This window comes from Pseudophryne corroboree, chromosome 11, assembly GCF_028390025.1.
Source record: "Pseudophryne corroboree isolate aPseCor3 chromosome 11, aPseCor3.hap2, whole genome shotgun sequence".
Lineage (NCBI taxonomy): Eukaryota > Metazoa > Chordata > Amphibia > Anura > Myobatrachidae > Pseudophryne > Pseudophryne corroboree.
Window position 1 is genome coordinate 146,318,901 of NC_086454.1, and position 21,337 is coordinate 146,340,237.

A 21,337-nucleotide genomic window follows, 5' to 3' on the forward strand; every position below is an offset into this window, starting at 1 on the left:
TTGCTCCTCATGCACACCACACACTTCGGTCACTGATGGGTGCAGGGCGCTGGGGGGGGGCGCCCTGAGCAGCAATATTAACACCTTGGCTGGCAAAACTGACACCATATATAGCCCCAGAGGCTATATAGGTGTAAATTACCCCTGCCAGAATAACACAAAAAGCGGGAGAAAGCCCGCCGAAAAAGGGGCGGAGCCATCTCTCTCAGCACACTGGCGCCATTTTCCCTCACCGCTCCGCTGGAGGGATCGCTCCCTGGCTCTCCCCTGCAGTCCTGCACTACAGAAAGGGTAAAAAAGAGAGGGGGGGCACAAATTTAGGCGCAGTATAATATATATATGCAGCTATAAGGGAAAACACTCTTTATAGGTGATATCCCTGTGGTATATAGCGCTCTGGTGTGTGCTGGCATACTCTCCCTCTGTCTCCCCAAAGGGCTTTGTGGGGTCCTGTCCTCTGTCAGAGCATTCCCTGTGTGTGTGCTGTGTGTCGGTACTGCTGTGTCGACATGTATGATGAGGAAAATGATGTGGAGGCAGAGCAAATGCCTGTAAATGTGTTGTCACCCCCTGAGGGGTCGACACCTGTGTGGATGGACTTATGGAAGGAATTACGTGACCGTGTCAGCTCCTTACATAAAAGGTTTGACGACATAGGACAGCCGGCTACTCAGCTTGTGACTGTTCCAGCGTCTCAAATGTCATCAGGGGCTTTAAAACGCCCGCTACCTCTGATGGCAGACACAGATGTCGACACGGATACCGACTCCAGTGTCGACGACGATGAGACTAGTGTACCCTCCAATAGGTCCACCCGTTACATGATTGAGGCAATGAAAAATGTATTACACATTTCTGATAGTACCCCAGGTACCACAAAAAAGGGTATTATGTTCGGTGAGAAAAAAACTACCAGTAGTTTCTCTAACGTCCTAAGTGGATGCTGGGGACTCCGTAAGGACCATGGGGAATAGCGGCTCCGCAGGCGACTGGGCACATCTAAAGAAAGCTTTAGGACTATCTGGTGTGCACTGGCTCCTCCCCCTATGACCCTCCTCCAAGCCTCAGTTAGATCTCTGTGCCCGAACGAGAAGGGTGCACACTAGGGGCTCTCCTGAGCTTCTTCGTGAAAGTTTTAGATTAGGTTTTTTATTTTCAGTGAGACCTGCTGGCAACAGGCTCACTGCATCGAGGGACTAAGGGGAGAAGAAGCGAACTCACCTGCGTGCAGAGTGGATTGGGCTTCTTAGGCTACTGGACATTAGCTCCAGAGGGACGATCACAGGCCCAGCTTGGATGGGTCCCAGAGCCGCGCCGCCGGCCCCCTTACAGAGCCAGAAGGCAGAAGAGGTCCGGAAAATCGGCGTAAGAAGACGTCCTGTCTTCAACAAGGTAGCGCACAGCACTGCAGCTGTGCGCCATTGCTCTCAGCACACTTCACACTTCGGTCACTGAGGGTGCAGGGCGCTGGGGGGGGGGGCGCCCTGAGACGCAATAAAAACACCTTGGATGGCAAAAAAATGCATCACATATAGCTCCTGGGCTATATGGATGCATTTAACCCCTGCCAGAATCCATAAAAAAGCAGGAGAAAAGTCCGCGAAAAAGGGGCGGAGCCTATCTCCTCAGCACACTGGCACCATTTTCCCTCACAGCTCCGTTGGAGGGAAGCTCCCTGTCTCTCCCCTGCAGTCACTACACTACAGAAAGGGTTAAAAAAAGAGAGGGGGGCACTAATTAGGCACAGTATTAACTATACAGCAGCTATAAGGGGAAAAACACTTATATAAGGTTATCCCTGTATATATATATAGCGCTCTGGTGTGTGCTGGCAAACTCTCCCTCTGTCTCCCCAAAGGGCTAGTGGGGTCCTGTCCTCTATCAGAGCATTCCCTGTGTGTGTGCTGTATGTCGGTACTTTTGTGTCGACATGTATGAGGAGAAAAATGATGTGGAGACGGAGCAGATTGCCTGTAATAGTGATGTCACCCCCTAGGGGGTCGACACCTGAGTGGATGAACTGTTGGAAGGAATTACGTGACAGTGTCAGCTCTGTATAAAAGACAGTGGTTGACATGAGACAGCCGGCTACTCAGCTTGTGCCTGTCCAGACGTCTCATAGGCCGTCAGGGGCTCTAAAGCGCCCGTTACCTCAGATGGCAGATATAGACGCCGACACGGATACTGACTCCAGTGTCGACGGTGAAGAGACGAATGTGACTTCCAGTAGGGCCACACGTTACATGATTGAGGCAATGAAAAATGTTTTACACATTTCTGATAATACGAGTACCACCAAAAAAGGGGTATTATGTTCGGTGAGGAAAAACTACCTGTAGTTTTCCTGAATCTGAGAAATTAAATGAGGTGTGTGATGATGCGTGGGTTTCCCCCGATAACAACTGATAATTTCTAAAATGTTATTGGCATTATATCCTTTCCCGCCAGAGGTTAGGGTGCGTGGGGAAACACCCCCTAGGGTGGATAAAGCGCTCACACGCTTGTAAGGGCTCTACCTTCGCCTGAGATGGCCGCCCTTAAGGATCCTGCTGATAGAAAGCAGGAGGGTATCCTAAAAGGTATTTACACACATACTGGTGTTATACTGCGACCAGCAATCGCCTCAGCCTGGATGTGCAGTGCTGGGTTGGCGTGGTCGGATTCCCTGACTGAAAATATTGATACCCTAGATAGGGACAGTATATTTTTGCCTATAGAGCATTTAAAAGATGCATTTCTATATATGCGTGATGCACAGCGGAATATTTGCCGACTGGCATCAAGTCTAAGCGCGTTGTCCATTTCTACCAGTAGAGGGTTATGGACACGTCAGTGGTCAGGTGATGCGTATTCCAAACGGCATTTGGAAGTATTGCTTTATTAAGGGGAGGAGTTATTTGGGGTCGGTCTTTCAGACCTGGTGGCCACGGCAACAGCTGGGAATTCCACGTTTGTACCCCAGGTCGCCTCTCAACATGAGAAGACGCCGTATTATCAGGCGCAGTCTTTTCGTGGACAAGGTTCCTCATTTCTGCCCCGTGACAGAGGGAGAGGAAAAAGGCTGCAGAAATCAGCCAGTTCCCAGGAACAGAAACCCTTTCCCGCCTCTGCCAAGCCCTCAGTATACGCTGGGGCTTTACAAGCAGAATCAGGCCTGGTGGGGGGGCCCGTCTCAATGAATTTCAGCGCGCAGTGGGCTCACTCGCAAGTAGACCCCTGGATCCTTCAGGTGATATCTCAGGGGTACAAATTAAAATTCGAGACGTCTCCCCCTCGCCGTTTCCTAAAGTCGGCTTTACCGATGTCTCCTTCTGACAGGGAGACAGTTTTGGAAGCCATTCACAAGCTGTATTCCCAGCAGGTGATAATCAAGATACCCCTCCTGCAACAGGGAACGGGGTATTATTCCACACTGTTGTGGTACCGAAGCCGGACGGCTCGGTGAGACCGATTCTAAATCTAAAATCTTTGAACACTTACATACAGAGGTTCAAATTCAAGATTGAGTCACTCAGAGCAGTGATTGCGAACCTGGAAGAAGGGGACTACATGATGTCTCGGGACATCAAGGATGCTTACCTTCATGTCAAAATTTAGCCTTCTCACCAAGGGTACCTCAGGTTTATGGTACAGAACTGTCACTATCAGTTCAGACGCTGCCGTATGGATGGTCCACGGCACCCCGGGTCTTTACCAAGGTAATGGCCGAAATGATGATATTCCTTCGAAGGAAGTGAATTTTAGTTATCCCTTACTTGGACAATTCCCTGATAAGGGTAAGATCCAGGGAACAGTTGGAGGTCGGTGTAGCACTATCTCAGGTAGTGTTGCGGCAGCACGATTGGATTCTCAATATTCCAAAATCGCACCTGGTTCCGACGACGTGTCTTCTGTTCCTAGGGATGATCCTGGACACAGTCCAGAAAAAGGTGTTTCTCCCGGAGGAGAAAGCCAGGGAGTTATCCGAGCTAGTCAGGAACCTCCTAAAACCGAGCCAAGTCTCAGTGCATCAATGCACAAGGGTTCTGGGTAAAATGGTGGCTTCCTACGAAGCAATCCCATTCGACAGATTCCACGCACCAGTGGGACCTGCTGGACAAATGGTCCGGGTCGCATCTTCAGATGCATCAGCGGATAACCCTGTCACCAAGGACAAGGGTGTCCCTCCTGTGGTGGTTGCAGAGTGCTCATCTTCTAGAGGGCCGCAGATTAGGCATTCAGGACTGGGTCCTGGTGACCACGGATGCCAGCCTGCGAGGCTGGGGAGCAGTCACACAGGGAAGGAATATCCAGGGCTTATGGTCAAGCCTGGAGACATCACTTCACATAAATATCCTGAAGCTAAGGGACATTTACAATGCTCTAAGCTTAGCAAGACCTCTGCTTCAAGGTCAGCCGGTGTTGATCCAGTCGGACAACATCACGGCAGTCACCCACGTAAACAGACAGGGTGGCACAAGAAGCAGGAGGGCAATGGCAGAAGCTGCAAGGATTCTTCGCTGGGCGGAAAATCATGTGATAGCACTGTCAGCAGTATTCATTCCGGGAGTGGACAACTGGGAAGCAGACTTCCTCAGCACGACCTCCACCCGGGAGAGTGGGGACTTCACCCAGAAGTCTCCCACATGATTAAAAACTCGACGGGTATTGCGCCAGGTCCAGGGACCCTCAGGCAATAAGCTGTAGACGCTCTGGTAACACCGTGGGTGTACCAGTCAGGGTATGTGTTCCCTCCTCTGCCTCTCATACCCAAGGTACTGAGATTGATAAGATGGAGAGGAGTAAGCTCTATATTCGTGGTTCCGGATTGGCCAAGAAGAACTTGGTAACCGGAACTTCAAGAGATGCTCACGGAAGATCCGTGGCCTCTACCTCTAAGAAGGGACCTGCTCCAGCAAGGACCCTGTCTGTTCCAAGACTTACCGCGGCTGCGTTTGACGGCATGGCGGTTGAACGCCGGATCCTGAAGGAAAAAAGGCATTCCGGATGAAGTCATCCCTATCCTGATCAAAGCCAGGAAGGATGTAACCGCAAAAACATTATCACCGCAATTGGCGAAAATATGTTGCGTGGTGCGAGGCCAGTAAGGCCCGACGGAGGAAATTCAACTGGGTCGATTCCTACATTTCCTGCAAACAGGAGTGTCTATGGGCCTGAAATTGGGGTCCATTAAGGTTCAAATTTTGGCCCTGTCAATTTTCTTCCAAAAAAGAACTAGCTTCAGTCCCTGAAGTTCAGACGTTTGTAAAAGGGGTACTGCATATACAGCCTCCTTTTGTGCCTCCAGTGGCACTTTGGGATCTCAATGTAGTTTTGGGTTCCAAAAGTCACATTGGTTTGAACCACTTAAATCTGTGGAGTTAAAATATCACATGAAAAGTGGTCATGCTTTTGGCCCTGGCCTGGGCCAGGCGCGTGTCAGAATGGGCGGCTTTATCCTGAAAAAGCCCTTATCTGATTTTCCATTCGGACAGGGCGGAATTGAGGACTCGTCCTCAGTTTCTCCCCAAGGTGGTTTCAGCGTTTCACCTGAACCAACCTATTGGTGGTGCCTGCGGCTACTAGGGACTTGGAGGCCTCCAAGTTGCTAGACTTTGTCAGTGCCCTGAAAATATATGTTTCCAGGACGGCTGGAGTCAGGAAATCTGACTCGCTGTTTATCCTGTATGAACCCAACAAGCTGGGTGCTCCTGCTTCTAAGCAGACTATTGCTCGTTGGATTTGTAGTACAATTCAGCTTGCACATTCTGTGGCAGGCCTGCCACAGCCAAAAATCTGTAAATGCCCACTCCACAAGGAAGGTGGGCTCATCTTGGGCGGCTGCCCGAGGGGTCTCGGCTTTACAACTTTGCCGAGCAGCTACTTGGTCAGGAGCAAATACGTTTGTAAAATTCTACAAAATTGATATCCTGGCTGAGGAGGACCTGGAGTTCTCTCATTTGGTGCTGCAGAGTCATCCGCACTCTCCCGCCCGTTTGGGCGCTTTGGTATAATCCCCATGGTCCTTACGGAGTCCCCAGCATCCACTTAGGACGTTAGAGAAAATAAGAATTTACTTACCGATAATTCTATTTCTCATAGTCCGTAGTGGATGCTGGGCGCCCATCCCAAGTGCGGATTGTCTGCAATACTTGTACATAGTTATTGTTACAAAAATCGGGTTATTATTGTTGTGAGCCATCTTTCAGAGGCTCCTCTGTTATCATGCTGTTAACTCTGTTCAGATCACAGGTTATACGGTGTGATTGGTGTGGCTGGTATGAGTCTTACCCGGGATTCAAAATCCTTCCTTATTGTGTACGCTCGTCTGGGCACAGTATCCTAACTGAGGCTTGGAGGAGGGTCATAGGGGGAGGAGCCAGTGCACACCAGATAGTCCTAAAGCTTTCTTTAGATGTGCCCAGTCTCCTGCGGAGCCGCTATTCCCCATGGTCCTTACGGAGTCCCCAGCATCCACTACGGACTATGAGAAATAGAATTATCGGTAAGTAAATTCTTATTTCTCTATCGTCCTAGTGGATGCTGGGGTTCCTGAAAGGACCATGGGGAATAGCGGCTCTGCAGGAGACAGGGCACAAAAAGTAAAGCTTTCCGATCAGGTGGTGTGCACTGGCTCCTCCCCCTATGACCCTCCTCCAAGCCTCAGTTAGATTTTTGTGCCCGGCCGAGAAGGGTGCAATCTAGGTGGCTCTCCTAAAGAGCTGCTTAGAAAAGTTTAGCTTAGGTTTTTTATTTTACAGTGAGTCCTGCTGGCAACAGGATCACTGCAACGAGGGACTTAGGGGAGAAGAAGTGAACTCACCTGCGTGCAGGATGGATTGGCTTCTTGGCTACTGGACATCGGCTCCAGAGGGACGATCACAGGTACAGCCTGGATGGTCACCGGAGCCTCGCCGCCGGCCCCCTTGCAGATGCTGAAACAAGAAGAGGTCCAGAATCGGCGGCAGAAGACTCCTCAGTCTTCTAAAGGTAGCGCACAGCACTGCAGCTGTGCGCCATTTTCCTCTCAGCACACTTCACACGGCAGTCACTGAGGGTGCAGGGCGCTGGGAGGGGAGCGCCCTGGGAGGCAAATGAAAACCTATTTGGCTAAAAAATACCTCACATATAGCCTCCGGGGGCTATATGGAGATATTTAACCCCTGCCAGAATCCACTAAAGAGCGGGAGACGAGCCCGCCGGAAAAGGGGCGGGGCCTATCTCCTCAGCACACAGCGCCATTTTCCTTACACAGCTCCGCTGGTCAGGACGGCTCCCAGGTCTCTCCCCTGCACTGCACTACAGAAACAGGGTAAAACAAGAGAGGGGGGGCAAAATAGTGGCAAAAATTATATTATAAAAGCAGCTATACAGGGAGCACTTATTATAAGGCTATCCCTGTCATATATAGCGCTTTGGTGTGTGCTGGCAGACTCTCCCTCTGTCTCCCCAAAGGGCTAGTGGGGTCCTGTCTTCGTTAAGAGCATTCCCTGTGTGTCTGCTGTGTGTCGGTACGTGTGTGTCGACATGTATGAGGACGATATTGGTGTGGAGGCGGAGCAATTGCCAAATATGGGGATGTCACCTCCTAGGGGGTCGACACCAGAATGGATGCCTTTATTTATGGAATTACGGGATAGTGTCAACACGCTAAAGCAGTCGTTTGACGACATGAGACGGTCGGACAATCAATTAGTGCCTGTCCAGACGCCTCAAACACCGTCAGGGGCTGTAAAACGCCCTTTGCCTCAGTCGGTCGACACAGACCCAGACACAGGCACTGAGTCCAGTGGCGACGGTGACGAATCAACCGTATTTTCCAGTAGGGCCACACGTTATATGATTTTGGCAATGAAGGAGGCGTTACATTTAGCTGATACTACAGGTACCACTAAACAGGGTATTATGTGGGGTGTGAAAAAACTACCTATAGTTTTTCCTGAATCAGAAGAACTAAATGATGTGTGTGATGAAGCGTGGGTTGCCCCCGATAAAAAGATGCTAATTTCAAAGAAGTTATTGGCTTTATACCCTTTCCCGCCAGAGGTTAGGGCGCGCTGGGAAACACCTCCTAGGGTGGACAAGGCGCTCACACGCTTATCTAAACAAGTGGCGTTACCCTCTCCTGAGACGGCCGCACTTAAAGATCCAGCAGATAGGAGGATGGAAAATATCCAAAAAAGTATATACACACATACAGGTGTTATACTACGACCAGCTATAGCGACAGCCTGGATGTGCAGTGCTGGAGTAGCTTGGTCAGAGTCCCTGATTGAAAATATTGATACCCTGGATAGGGACAATGTTTTACTGTCTTTAGAGCAAATAAAGGATGCATTTCTTTATATGCGTGATGCACAGAGGGATATCTGCACACTGGCATCACGGGTAAATGCTATGTCCATTTCGGCCAGAAGAAGTTTATGGACGCGACAGTGGTCAGGCGATGCGGACTCAAAACGGCATATGGAAGTTTTGCCGTATAAAGGGGAGGAGTTATTTGGAGTCGGTCTATCAGATTTGGTGGCCACGGCTACAGCCGGGAAATCCACCTTTTTACCTCAAGTTACTCCCCAACAGAAAAAGACACCGACTTTTCAACCGCAGCCCTTTCGTTCCTTTAAAAACAAGAGAGCAAAGGGATATTCATATCTGCCACGAGGCAGAGGAAGGGGGAAGAGACAGCAACAGGCAGCTCCTTCCCAGGAACAGAAGCCTTCCACCGCTTCTACAAAAGCCTCAGCATGACGCTGGGGCTTCTCAAGCGGACTCGGGGGCGGTGGGCGGTCGTCTCAAGAATTTCAGCGCGCAGTGGGCTCACTCGCAGGTAGATCCCTGGATCCTGCAGATAATATCTCAGGGATACAGGTTGGAACTAGAGACAGATCCACCTCGCCGTTTCCTGAAGTCTGCTTTACCAACGTCCCCCTCCGAAAGGGAGACGGTCTTGGAAGCCATTCACAAGCTGTACTCTCAGCAGGTGATAGTCAAGGTACCTCTTCTACAACAAGGAAAGGGGTATTATTCCACTCTATTTGTGGTACCGAAGCCGGATGGCTCGGTAAGACCTATTCTAAATCTGAAGTCCTTGAACCTGTACATAAAGAAGTTCAAGTTCAAGATGGAGTCACTCAGAGCAGTGATAGCGAACCTGGAAGAAGGGGACTTTATGGTATCCTTGGACATCAAGGATGCGTACCTCCACGTTCCAATTTACCCCTCACACCAGGGGTACCTCAGGTTCGTCGTACAAAACTGTCACTATCAGTTTCAGACGCTGCCGTTCGGATTGTCCACGGCACCTCGGGTCTTTACAAAGGTAATGGCCGAGATGATGATTCTTCTTCGAAGAAAAGGCGTATTAATTATCCCATACTTGGACGATCTCCTGATAAGGGCAAGGTCCAGAGAACAGCTAGAGATGGGATTAGCACTGTCTCAAGAAGTGCTAAAAAAGCACGGGTGGATTCTGAATATTCCAAAATCCCAGTTAATGCCAACAACTCGTCTGCTGTTCCTAGGGATGATTCTGGACACGGTTCAGAAAAAGGTTTTTCTCCCGGAGGAAAAAGCCAAGGAGTTATCCGAGCTTGTCAGGAACCTCCTAAAACCAGGAAAGGTGTCTGTACATCAATGCACAAGAGTCCTGGGAAAAATGGTGGCTTCTTACGAAGCAATTCCATTCGGCAGATTCCACGCAAGAATTTTCCAGAGGGATCTGTTGGACAAATGGTCAGGTTCGCATCTTCAGATGCACCAGCGGATAACCCTGTCTCCAAGGACATGGGTATCTCTTCTGTGGTGGTTGCAGAGTGCTCATCTATTGGAGGGCCGCAGATTCGGCATACAGGATTGGATCCTGGTGACCACGGACGCCAGCCTGAGGGGCTGGGGAGCAGTCACACAAGGAAGAAACTTCCAGGGAGTGTGGACGAGCCTGGAAACGTCTCTTCACATAAACATTCTGGAACTAAGAGCAATCTACAATGCTCTAAGCCAGGCAGAACCTCTGCTTCAGGGAAAACCGGTGTTGATCCAGTCGGACAACATCACGGCAGTCGCCCATGTGAACAGACAGGGCGGCACAAGAAGCAGGAGTGCAATGGCAGAAGCTGCAAGGATTCTTCGCTGGGCAGAGAATCATGTGATAGCACTGTCAGCAGTGTTCATCCCGGGAGTGGACAACTGGGAAGCAGACTTCCTCAGCAGACACGACCTTCACCCGGGAGAGTGGGGACTTCATCCAGACGTGTTCCACATGCTGGTAACCCGTTGGGAAAGACCAATGGTGGACATGATGGCGTCTCGCCTCAACAAAAAACTGGACAGGTATTGCGCCAGGTCAAGAGATCCGCAGGCAATAGCTGTGGACGCGCTGGTAACGCCTTGGGTGTACCAGTCGGTGTATGTGTTTCCTCCTCTGCCTCTCATACCAAAAGTATTGAGAATTATACGGCAAAGAGGCGTAAGAACGATACTAGTGGTTCCGGATTGGCCAAGAAGGACTTGGTACCCGGAACTTCAAGAGATGATCACGGAAGATCCGTGGCCTCTACCTCTAAGGAGGGACTTGCTTCAGCAGGGTCCCTGTCTGTTTCAAGACTTACCGCGGCTGCGTTTGACGGCATGGCGGTTGAACGCCGGATCCTAAAGGAAAAAGGCATGCCGGAAGAAGTCATTCCTACTTTGATTAAAGCAAGGAAGGAAGTAACCGTGCAACATTATCACCGCATTTGGCGAAAATATGTTGCGTGGTGCGAGGATCGGAGTGCTCCGACGGAGGAATTTCAACTGGGTCGATTCCTACATTTCCTGCAATCAGGATTGTCTATGGGTCTCAAATTGGGATCTATTAAGGTTCAAATTTCGGCCCTGTCGATTTTCTTCCAGAAAGAATTGGCTTCAGTCCCTGAAGTCCAGACTTTTGTTAAGGGAGTGCTGCATATACAGCCTCCTGTGGTGCCTCCAGTGGCACCGTGGGATCTCAATGTGGTTTTGGACTTTCTAAAATCTCATTGGTTTGAACCACTAAAAAATGTGGATTTGAAATATCTCACATGGAAAGTGACCATGCTACTAGCCCTGGCTTCGGCCAGGAGAGTATCAGAACTGGCAGCTTTATCTTACAAAAGCCCATATCTGATTTTCCATTCGGACAGGGCGGAACTGCGGACTCGTCCGCATTTTCTCCCTAAGGTGGTGTCAGCATTTCATCTGAACCAGCCTATTGTAGTGCCTGCGGCTACAAGTGACTTGGATGACTCCAAGTTACTGGACGTTGTCAGAGCATTGAAAATATATATTGCAAGGACAGCTGGAGTCAGAAAATCTGACTCGTTGTTTATATTGTATGCACCCAACAAGATGGGTGCTCCTGCGTCTAAGCAGACAATTGCTCGTTGGATCTGTAGCACAATCCAACTTGCACACTCTGTGGCAGGCCTGCCACAGCCTAAATCTGTAAAGGCCCACTCCACAAGGAAGGTGGGCTCATCTTGGGCGGCTGCCCGAGGGGTCTCGGCATTACAACTTTGCCGAGCAGCTACGTGGTCAGGGGAGAACACGTTTGTAAAATTTTACAAATTTGATACTCTGGCTAAGGAGGACCTGGAGTTCTCTCATTCGGTGCTGCAGAGTCATCCGCACTCTCCCGCCCGTTTGGGAGCTTTGGTATAATCCCCATGGTCCTTTCAGGAACCCCAGCATCCACTAGGACGATAGAGAAAATAAGAATTTACTTACCGATAATTCTATTTCTCGGAGTCCGTAGTGGATGCTGGGCGCCCATCCCAAGTGCGGATTATCTGCAATAATTGTACATAGTTATTGTTAACTAATTCGGGTTATTGTTGTAGGGAGCCATCTTTCAGAGGCTCCTCTGTTATCATACTGTTAACTGGGTTTAGATCACAAGTTGTACGGTGTGATTGGTGTGGCTGGTATGAGTCTTACCCGGGATTCAAAATTCCTCCCTTATTGTGTACGCTCGTCCGGGCACAGTACCTAACTGAGGCTTGGAGGAGGGTCATAGGGGGAGGAGCCAGTGCACACCACCTGATCGGAAAGCTTTACTTTTTGTGCCCTGTCTCCTGCGGAGCCGCTATTCCCCATGGTCCTTTCAGGAACCCCAGCATCCACTACGGACTCCGAGAAATAGAATTATCGGTAAGTAAATTCTTATTTTTTTCCTGCATCTGAGGAATTAAATGAGGTGTGTGAGGAAGCCTGGACTTCCCCCGATAAGAAATTGATAATTTCTAAACGGTTATTGGCGGCGTACCCATTCCCGCCAGAGGATAGGTCACGTTGGGAAACATCCCCTAGGGTAGATAAAGCGCTTACACGTTTATCAAAACAGGTGGCACTACCGTCTTCGGATACGGCCGCCCTAAAGGATCCTGCTGATAGAAAGCAGGAGGCTACCCTAAAAGCTATATATACACACACGGGCATTATATTGCGACCAGCGATTGCATCAGCATGGTTGTGCAGTGCTGCTGCTGCGTGGTCAGATTCCCTGTCGGATAATATTGATACCCTGGATAGGGACACTATTTTGCTGACCGTAGAGCATATAAAAGACGCTGTCTTATACATGCGTTATGCACAGAGGGACATTTGCCGGCTGGCATCAAAAATAAGCACAATGTCCATTGCCGCCAGAAGGAGGTTATGGACTCGGCAGTGGTCAGGTGATGCCGATTCAAAAAGGCACATGGAAGTTTTGCCTTATAAGGGGGTGGAACTGTTTGGGGATGGTCTTTCAGACCTCGTTTCCACAGCTACGGCTGGGAAATCGACATTTTTGCCACAGGCTACCCCACAGCAAAAGAAGGCACCGTATTATCAAGTACAGTCCTTTCAGCCCCATAAAGACAAGAGGGCTCGAGGCGCATCCTTTCTGCCGAGAGGCAAAGGTAGAGGGAAAAAGCTGCAACATACAGCCAGTTCCCAAGAGCAAAAGTCCTCCCCCGCGTCCGGTAAGTCCACAGCATGACGCTGGGGCTTCACAGGCGGATCCGGGTACGGTGGGGGCCCGTCTCAGAAATTTCAGCACACAGTGGGCTCTCTCACAGGTGGATCCCTGGACCCTTCAAGTAGTATCTCAGGGGTACAGGCTGGAATTCGAGACGTCCCCCCCCCGCCGTTTTCTAAAATCTGCCTTACCAGCAACTCCCTCTGCCAGGGAGGCAGTGTTGGTGGCTATCCAAAAACTGTATTCACAGCAAGTGATTGTCAGGGTACCCCTCCTTCAGCAAGGGAAGGGTTACTATTCCACAATGTTTGTGGTACCGAAACCGGACGGTTCGGTGAGACCCATCTTAAATTTAAAATCCTTGAACACTTATATCAAAAGGTTCAAGTTCAAGATGGAATCGCTCAGGGCGGTTATTGCGAGCCTGGACGAGGGGGATTACATGGTCTCCCTGGACATCAAGGATGCGTACCTGCATGTCCCCATTTACCCTCCTCACCAGGAGTACCTCAGATTTGTGGTACAGGACTGTCACTATCAGTTCCAGACGCTGCCGTTTTGGTTATCCACGGCACCGAGGGTCTTTACCAAGGTAATGGCCGAAATGATGATACTCCTTCGCAAGAAGGGAATTTTAATTATCCCGTACTTGGACGATCTCCTGATAAAGGCGAGGTCCAAGGAACAGTTGGTAGTGGGGGTAGCACTTTCTCGGGAAGTGCTACAACAGCACGGCTGGATTCTCAATATTCCAAAGTCACAGCTGGTCCCGACGACACGTCTTCTGTTCCTGGGAATGATTCTGGACACAGACCAGAAAAAAGTGTTTCTTCCAGTGGAAAAAGCCGAGGAGTTGTCATCTCTAGTCAGACCTCCTAAAACCGGGACAGGTGTCGGTACATCAATGCACACGAGTCCTGGGAAAAATGGTAGCTTCGTACGAAGCAATTTCATTTGGAAGGCTCCATGCAAGGACTTTCCAGTGGGACCTGTCGGACAAATGGTCCGGGTCCCATCTCCAGATGCAACAGCGGATAACCCTGTCGGCAAGGACCAGGGTGTCGCTGCTGTGGTGGCTGCAGAGGGCTCATCTACTAGAGGGCCGCAGATTCGGAATACAGGACTGGGTCCTGGTGACCACGGATGCCAGCCTTCGGGGCTGGGGCGCAGTCACACAGGGAAGAAATTTCCAAGGACTGTGGTCAAATCAGGAGATTTCGCTTCACATAAATATTCTAGAGCTAAGGGCCATTTACAATGCCCTAAGCCAAGCAAGGCCCCTGCTTCAGAACCAGCCGGTACTGATCCAATCAGACAACATCACGGCGGTCGCCGAGGTAAACAGACAGGGCGGCACAAGAAGCAGGAGGGCAATGGCAGAAGCCACAGATATTGCGCCAGGTCAAGGGACCCTCAGGCGATCGCTGTGGACGCTCTGGTAGCACCGTGGGTGTACCAGTCGGTTTATGCGTTTCCTCCTATGCCTCTCATTCCCAAGGTACTGAGAATAATACGAAGGCGAGGAGTGAAAACTATACTCGTGGTTCCGGATTGGCCAAGAAGAGCTTGGTACCCGGAACTTCAAGAGATGCTTTCAGAGGACCCATGGCCTCTGCCGCTCAGACAGGACCTGCTGCAGCAGGGGCCCTGTCTGTTCCAAGACTTACCGCGGCTACGTTTGACGGCATGGCGGTTGAACACCGGATCCTGAAGGAAAAGGGCATTCCAGAGGAAGTCATCCCTACCCTGATCAAAGCCAGGAAGGATGTCACCGCAAAACATTATCACCGCATTTGGCGGAAATATGTTGCTTGGTGTAAGGCCAGGTAGGCCCCAACGGAGGAATTTCAACTGGGTCGATTCCTGCATTTCCTGCAAGCAGGGGTGACGTTGGGCCTCAAATTGGGGTCCATTAAGGTCAAGATTTCGGCCCTGTCGATTTTCTTCCAGAAAGAACTGGCTTCACTGCCTGAAGTTCAGACTTTTGTCAAAGGAGTTCTGCGTATTCAGCCTCCTTTTGTGCCCCCAGTGGCACCTTGGGATCTCAATGTGGTTTTGGAGTTCCTGAAATCACATTGGTTTGAACCACTTAAGACTGTGGATTTGAAATATCTCACGTGGAAAGTAGAGATGAGCGGATTCGGTTTTACTCGGTTCTCAAAACCGAATCTTATTGGCTATCCAAAACACGTGACATCCGTGAGCCAATAAGATTCGGTTTTGAGAACCGAGTAAAACCGAATCCGCTCATCTCTAGTGGAAAGTGGTCATGCTGTTGGCCCTGGCTTCGGCCAGGCGTGTGTCAGAATTGGCGGCTTTGTCCTATAAAAGCCCTTATCTGATTTTCCATATGGATAGGGCAGAGTTGAGGACTCGTCCTCAGTTTCTCCCGAAGGTGGTATCAGCGTTTCACTTGAACCAGCCTATTGTGGTGCCTGCGGCTACTAGGAACTTGGAGGATTCCAAGTTACTGGACGTAGTCAGGGCCCTGAAAATTTATGTTTCCAGGACGGCTGGAGTCAGGAAAACTGACTCGCTGTTTATCCTGTATGCACCCAACAAACTGGGTGCTCCTGCTTCTAAGCAGACTATCGCGCGCTGGATTTGTAGCACTATTCAGCTGGCGCATTCTGCGGTGGGACTACCGCAGCCTAAATTTGTAAAAGCCCATTCCACAAGGAAGGTGGGCTCATCTTGGACATCTGCCCGAGGGCTCTCGGCTTTACAACTTTGCTGAGCTGCTACTTGGTCAGGGGCAAACACGTTTGCAAAATTCTACAAATTTGATACCCTGGCTGAGGAGGACCTGGAGTTCTCTCATTCGGTGTTGCAGAGTCATCCGCACTCTCCCGCCCGTTTGGGAGCTTTGGTATAATCCCCATGGTCCTTACGGAGTCCCCAGCATCCACTAGGACGTCAGAGAAAATAAGAATTTACTCACCGGTAATTCTATTTCTCGTAGTCCGTAGTGGATGCTGGGCGCCCATCCCAAGTACGGATTGTCTGCAATACTTGTAAATAGTTATTGTTACACAAATCGGGTTGTTATTGCGAGCCATCTGTTCAGAGGTTCCGTTGTTATCATACTGTTAACCGGGGTTCCTATCACGAGTTATACGGTGTGATTGGTGTGGCTGGTATGAGTCTTACCCGGGATTCAAAATCCTTCCTTATTGTGTCAGCTCTTCCGGGCACAGTGTCCTAACTGAGGCTTGGAGGAGGGTCATAGGGGGAGGAGCCAGTGCACACCAGATAGACCTAAATCTTTCTTTAGATGTGCCCAGTCTCCTGCGGAGCCGTCTATTCCCCATGGTCCTTACGGAGTCCCCAGCATCCACTACGGACTACGAGAAATAGAATTACCGGTGAGTAAATTCTTATTTTTTTAGCAATTTGTCAAGGAGTATAGCCAATTTGTCAAGTGAATGCTGCCAGGCAACTCATGTGAATATTTGCGTCTTTTCTTCATTGTGAAAGTTATGGTGGTTATTATTGATTTGAACACTGTAAAAAAGGAAATGTAATATTTAAAAAAGTAAGAAAAAAAAAAAAAAAAATATATATATATGTATATATATATGTATATATATATGTATATATATATAAAATACATATACATAAAAAAAAATGTTTTCATAATTGAATATTTTATAACAACTATTATTGAATAAAATTAATCAACATACATACCGGATTTGTTATTGGCCTGCTCTAAACGACATACTTTAGCATATTGGTAAACTCTTGGTACTGCGATGAAAATGAAATGCGCTTGTGTTTACAATTAATGTGGTAAATTAAGTATAGTACATTTGAAGTTAAGTCCTCGAGTCTCGTTTCTAATCATGATTATTATTTTAGGGAGCAATTAAAGTTGATATTCATTAAGAGAGAGCAATATAAGTAAACAAACTTTGGCCAAAGACTTTTGCACGCTAGTGTACATGAGCGGTAGCTGCCGTTTAGGTATATGATGGGGCAGATGTATTAAGCTTGGAGACGTGTTAAGCAGTGATAAGTGCAAGATGATAACGCACCAACCAATTAACTCCTAACTGTAAATTTGCATATTGGAGCTGCTTGGCTGGTGCGGTATCACCTTGCTCTTATCACTGCTTTATCATTTCTCCAGGCTTAATACATCTGCTCCCCTGTTTGTTATAAGTGTTGATGTCCTCATGTAAGAAGAGAGGCGCAGTCTAGCATGAAAGAGGTGTTGGGGCCAGTAGTTTACTTGAAGGATTCAAGGGGGGGACAGACGCTGGGAGCCAGTCACATAATCACATAATCCTCCTCAATTTCCAAGTTTGTTTTATTTATGTATTAGTGTAATGGTATAGATGGATCCTAATAAACTATGTTCTATTCAAAGCATTTTGATCTAAATCTTAAATTTTGTAAAAATCTGTGTGTCTGTTAACATTAAATGCCAGAATCTAATATCCTTTTTTTTTTTTTTCACTTTCCCCACAATGCCTTTTCCTTGTCATCCCTGCTCAGGAGGTAGAGCCCATGTGTAAGGAAAGTGATCACATCCACATCATTGCCCTCTCCCAGGTCTTGAATGTTTCTATCCAGGTTGAATATATGGACAGGGTTGAGGGGGGGAGCACAGTCACCCATGTGTTTCCTGAAGGCTCTGATCCTCCGCAGGTCTTCCTGCTCTACCGACCTGGACACTACGACATTCTCTATAAGTGACCTGCTCCGTATTGTTCTGCACGCCTCCTATGTGAAGTCACATCCTCTTCTTCTCTCCAAAGTCCTCTGAGCGCTAACTTGTTCCCTCTATTGTGTGCGTTATTCTCTGCCTGTTACGTTTTATCTCAGTGGAGCAAAATAAATGAACTCAACAGAGCGCGGGTGTATGTGTGTGGGGGGGCGAGACAGCTGAGACAGATTTGGGGGTAGTCGAGCACCGAACAATAGGGTAGATGTTAAAGATAAATGTTGTAGGAAAATGATGTACCAATGATGACCCTACTGTGGGGTATAAACTGGGTTTGCTAGTAATTTGTGATGTGGGATATGGTAATAAATATTTGTGTTGTGCATTCCTGGTGTACATAAGGAATGGTGATGTGACTGGGAACATAGTTATAGCAATGGGCAGCGCAAGTTATAAAAATGTGCTAGTTGTCGCAGTGAGACCGACACAGTCCAATATTTTTTTGGGTTTAACACTCCACTTGTAGCTGCCAGTGAATGCTTTATCACATTGGAATAGCTTTTCCTTTCCTCATTTACAATACACTACACTTTTTCTCTTCCCCCAATAGAAAATATCCTAGCACTTACTATGAACTGTTAATTATATCCCTTTCACACCAAAATCCCAGGTACGAGCGGGGTTAATGATCACTGTTCCAATCTGTGTTGAAACCCCTTAGAGTCGGACACTGAGGCATGGACCCATATAAATACCAGGTAAAGAGCTGGATGTAATGAAGTCCGAGTTGGCCATAGGTGCAGGTTCTCGGCCGAACTCGGATGTTTTTTTTTTTTTTTTTTTTAAAGCGCCAATCATTTAGGCATGGTTTTGCTTTGAACATGATTGCTACTTTAAAAATAAGTCAGAGTTCGGCCAGGAACGCACACTTCCAGCCAACTCGGACTTCATTACATGTGGCCCCATGTGTTGTGAATGGTTATACCCAGATCCGGCTCCACGACCATGTTCTTGGGCAGGGTTTCGTGGGTCCATGTCTGTGTGAAAGTGTTATGTTTAAAGGATCTCAATGAGATCCTTTTAATAATTTGGGTAAAGTGACCTAGGAACAAGGGTGTTCCTAGGTCACTCTACCCAAATTATTAAAAGGATCACGCTGCAGCGAACCCGACTCAGACCTGGGAAAAACCCCAGTCAAGACCAGGGTCGCGAAGCTGGGGTGCAAAACCAGGGTAGACCCATTCACACTGAGAAATGACCAGGGTATTTCCCGGGTCCATGCTCTGTGAAAGGGGTATTACCCATATATATTTTTTTCCCTCTTAGCAAGAGACCTTGCTTACTATGGCATATATTGCCTTTATACGTGATGACTATAGATTTGGGCTGCATTGGGAAGTGCAGCAGAAAGGGGACATTGTACTGTATATTTACACTGCATAGATGAAGTCACAAGATCCCATTTGTGCTGTTCAAAATATCAACATAGCCCCTTCTCCTGCATAGTCTAATCTCAGGCTGTGACTGCATAGGAAATTGTGTAGACGTCATTGTGAAAACCAGATGAGCTGTTCTTCAGTAACCTTCATCATGTAATTTTTTTTTTATAAACTGAACCAGTGGAGAAAATAATTGCTATGTGCTGGGCTCTAGTACTGTAAGATCAGATAAGGTACATATATTTCCTTTAACTTGTGTGTTAATCATGTTTCTTACTACATAGTGCACAAAATATTATGCAAACGACCTTCCAATTTCATTACAATCACCTGCTTGACATAGGTACTCTTTACTATGGACGTCTAGTTGGGATCACAGCTATTCAGCCTTTGTAAGTACTCTGCAAAGTGCATCCAATGCATTTTAGGTAGGTACAACACAAGCAAGGCCGTTGCTTACATCCTGCAGATCGATATCTTCAGTTTGATTTCTGTGACCAGAAAGTCACTATGGAAACCCCAAAACTCGTGAAATTTGCTGTCTCTTGTTTTTCATGATGCATTAAATGGGCTTCTATAATATCAGTGTCTCTAGTACGTGGCATCTACCATCGTCTGCTCTCCTGTGTCCTGCTGCAAGGAAACTCTTCCTTCTGTATTATCATATCCTGTGTATACTCCGTGCAGGCTGCAGTAACGTGAATGGTTAATTATGTCTAGCAACAATGTATTAGTAAATTACACTAAAACATAGACTTAGGTTTTTTTACCCCATAAATCATGTATGTAGTTCTTGTGTATAGGTATATACATACTCCCTCGTATTCGTGTAGCTGTTATTCTAAAAATCCTTCTGTTCAAGGTGCAAATCTGTGAAGGAGAGTTGGAGGCGCCTACTTTTACAGTATTTAAAAAAAAAAAAAAAAAAATACTGGTGTTTCCTCTAGTTGCAGGGAGTGATCAGTGAGGAGGACATATTTACATTTTGAAGGCCAAAATTTTAGATGTGATGTATCAATACAGTAGTTGTAACGATACATCACGTCTAAAATGTTGTCCTCCAAAATGTAAATATGCCGCCCTCACTGATCACTTCCTGCACCTGGAGGGAACATTAAATAATGCAGGGAGGTCTAAGTCCCTCCACCCTGAGCATTGTCTCTGGCTGCAGATCTCCTCTACGGGTGGTATTCAGTATGCCGGCTTTTGGGATCCCGGCGCTCAGTATACCAGCGCCGGAGTCCTGACACCCGGCATAACGACAACTATTCTCCCTCTCGGGGGTCCACGACCGCCCTGGAGGGAGAATAAATAGCGTGGCGAGCCCGCAAGGGGCTCATTTGCGCTTGCCTCGCTGCCAGTATGATTGCCGCCGGGATCCCGATTGCCAGCCACTCAAAGAGGGGCAGCACTTCTAATACTTAATGTTGATAGGTACGTAACAAATTATCTTATTTCCTATAAATAAAGTGTTAAAAACAATTATGTTGTCATATTACTTAGCACACAGTCCCTGCGGGGAGACTTGTTTAGTACTGTCAGTCACTGCGGAGGGACTTCTTGAACTCCCTGTACAATGCGTGTGCATCCCAAAAGAAAAATTTGAAATGGCTTATTTGGGTAATTAATTGTTTCGTGGATTCCTTTCATGCTAAACGCTTGTTCCATGTTAGGTAGTTTATTATACATTGCCTACTCCAGTGCTTCTCAACTCCAGGACGTCTTTTCAGGATTTCTCTGTAAAATGTGGGATAATTACTGACCAGCAAAATAAATCAACTCACCTGTGCATGAATAAGAAATTCCGAAAACATTACCTGTTTGGATGTATTTGAGGATTGGTGTTAAGAATCACCGATTTACGCAATAGTAACAGAGCAAAATCGGTTTGCCTTAAAGAAATGGTGCTGCATCTCTGGTGCACCGTCTGTTTGCAAGGGAATTCTAACTTTGTGTTCCTCCCCTTCATCTAAAGTAGTATAGCCAGATTTCTGCTGCGGGCTACACTGGGCTCCACAAGGATTAACATCGCGGTGTAGAGTAGGATCTTGATCCAAGGCACCAACAGACTCAAAGCTTTGACCTTCTTCCCAAGATGCATAGCACCGCCTCCTCTATCACCCCGCCTCCATGCACAGGAGCTCAGTTTGTAAGTTGGTGCCATGCAGTAAGCAGGCATATAACAGGAGGGATGCTTTTTGCAGCCTATTGATAGCTTTTTTTGAAGAAATCTAAAGAAGAATACTTCTACAAGACTTCAGGCCTGCAGCGTGT

General features: G+C 47.9%; 1 protein-coding gene across 2 annotated transcripts in view; it reads left to right on the top strand.

The window, feature by feature from the left end:
• OTUB1 (OTU deubiquitinase, ubiquitin aldehyde binding 1) overlaps positions 1–18,009 on the top strand; it is a 75,959-nt gene extending 57,950 nt beyond the window's left edge. For both annotated transcript variants that reach the window (XM_063944926.1, XM_063944927.1), the window contains one exon: positions 17,456–18,009. In XM_063944926.1, the coding sequence (XP_063800996.1) occupies positions 17,456–17,656 (201 nt within the window). In that variant the 3' untranslated portion in view covers positions 17,657–18,009. The remainder of the gene's footprint in view (positions 1–17,455) is intronic.
• Positions 18,010–21,337: the final 3,328 nt, after the last annotated feature.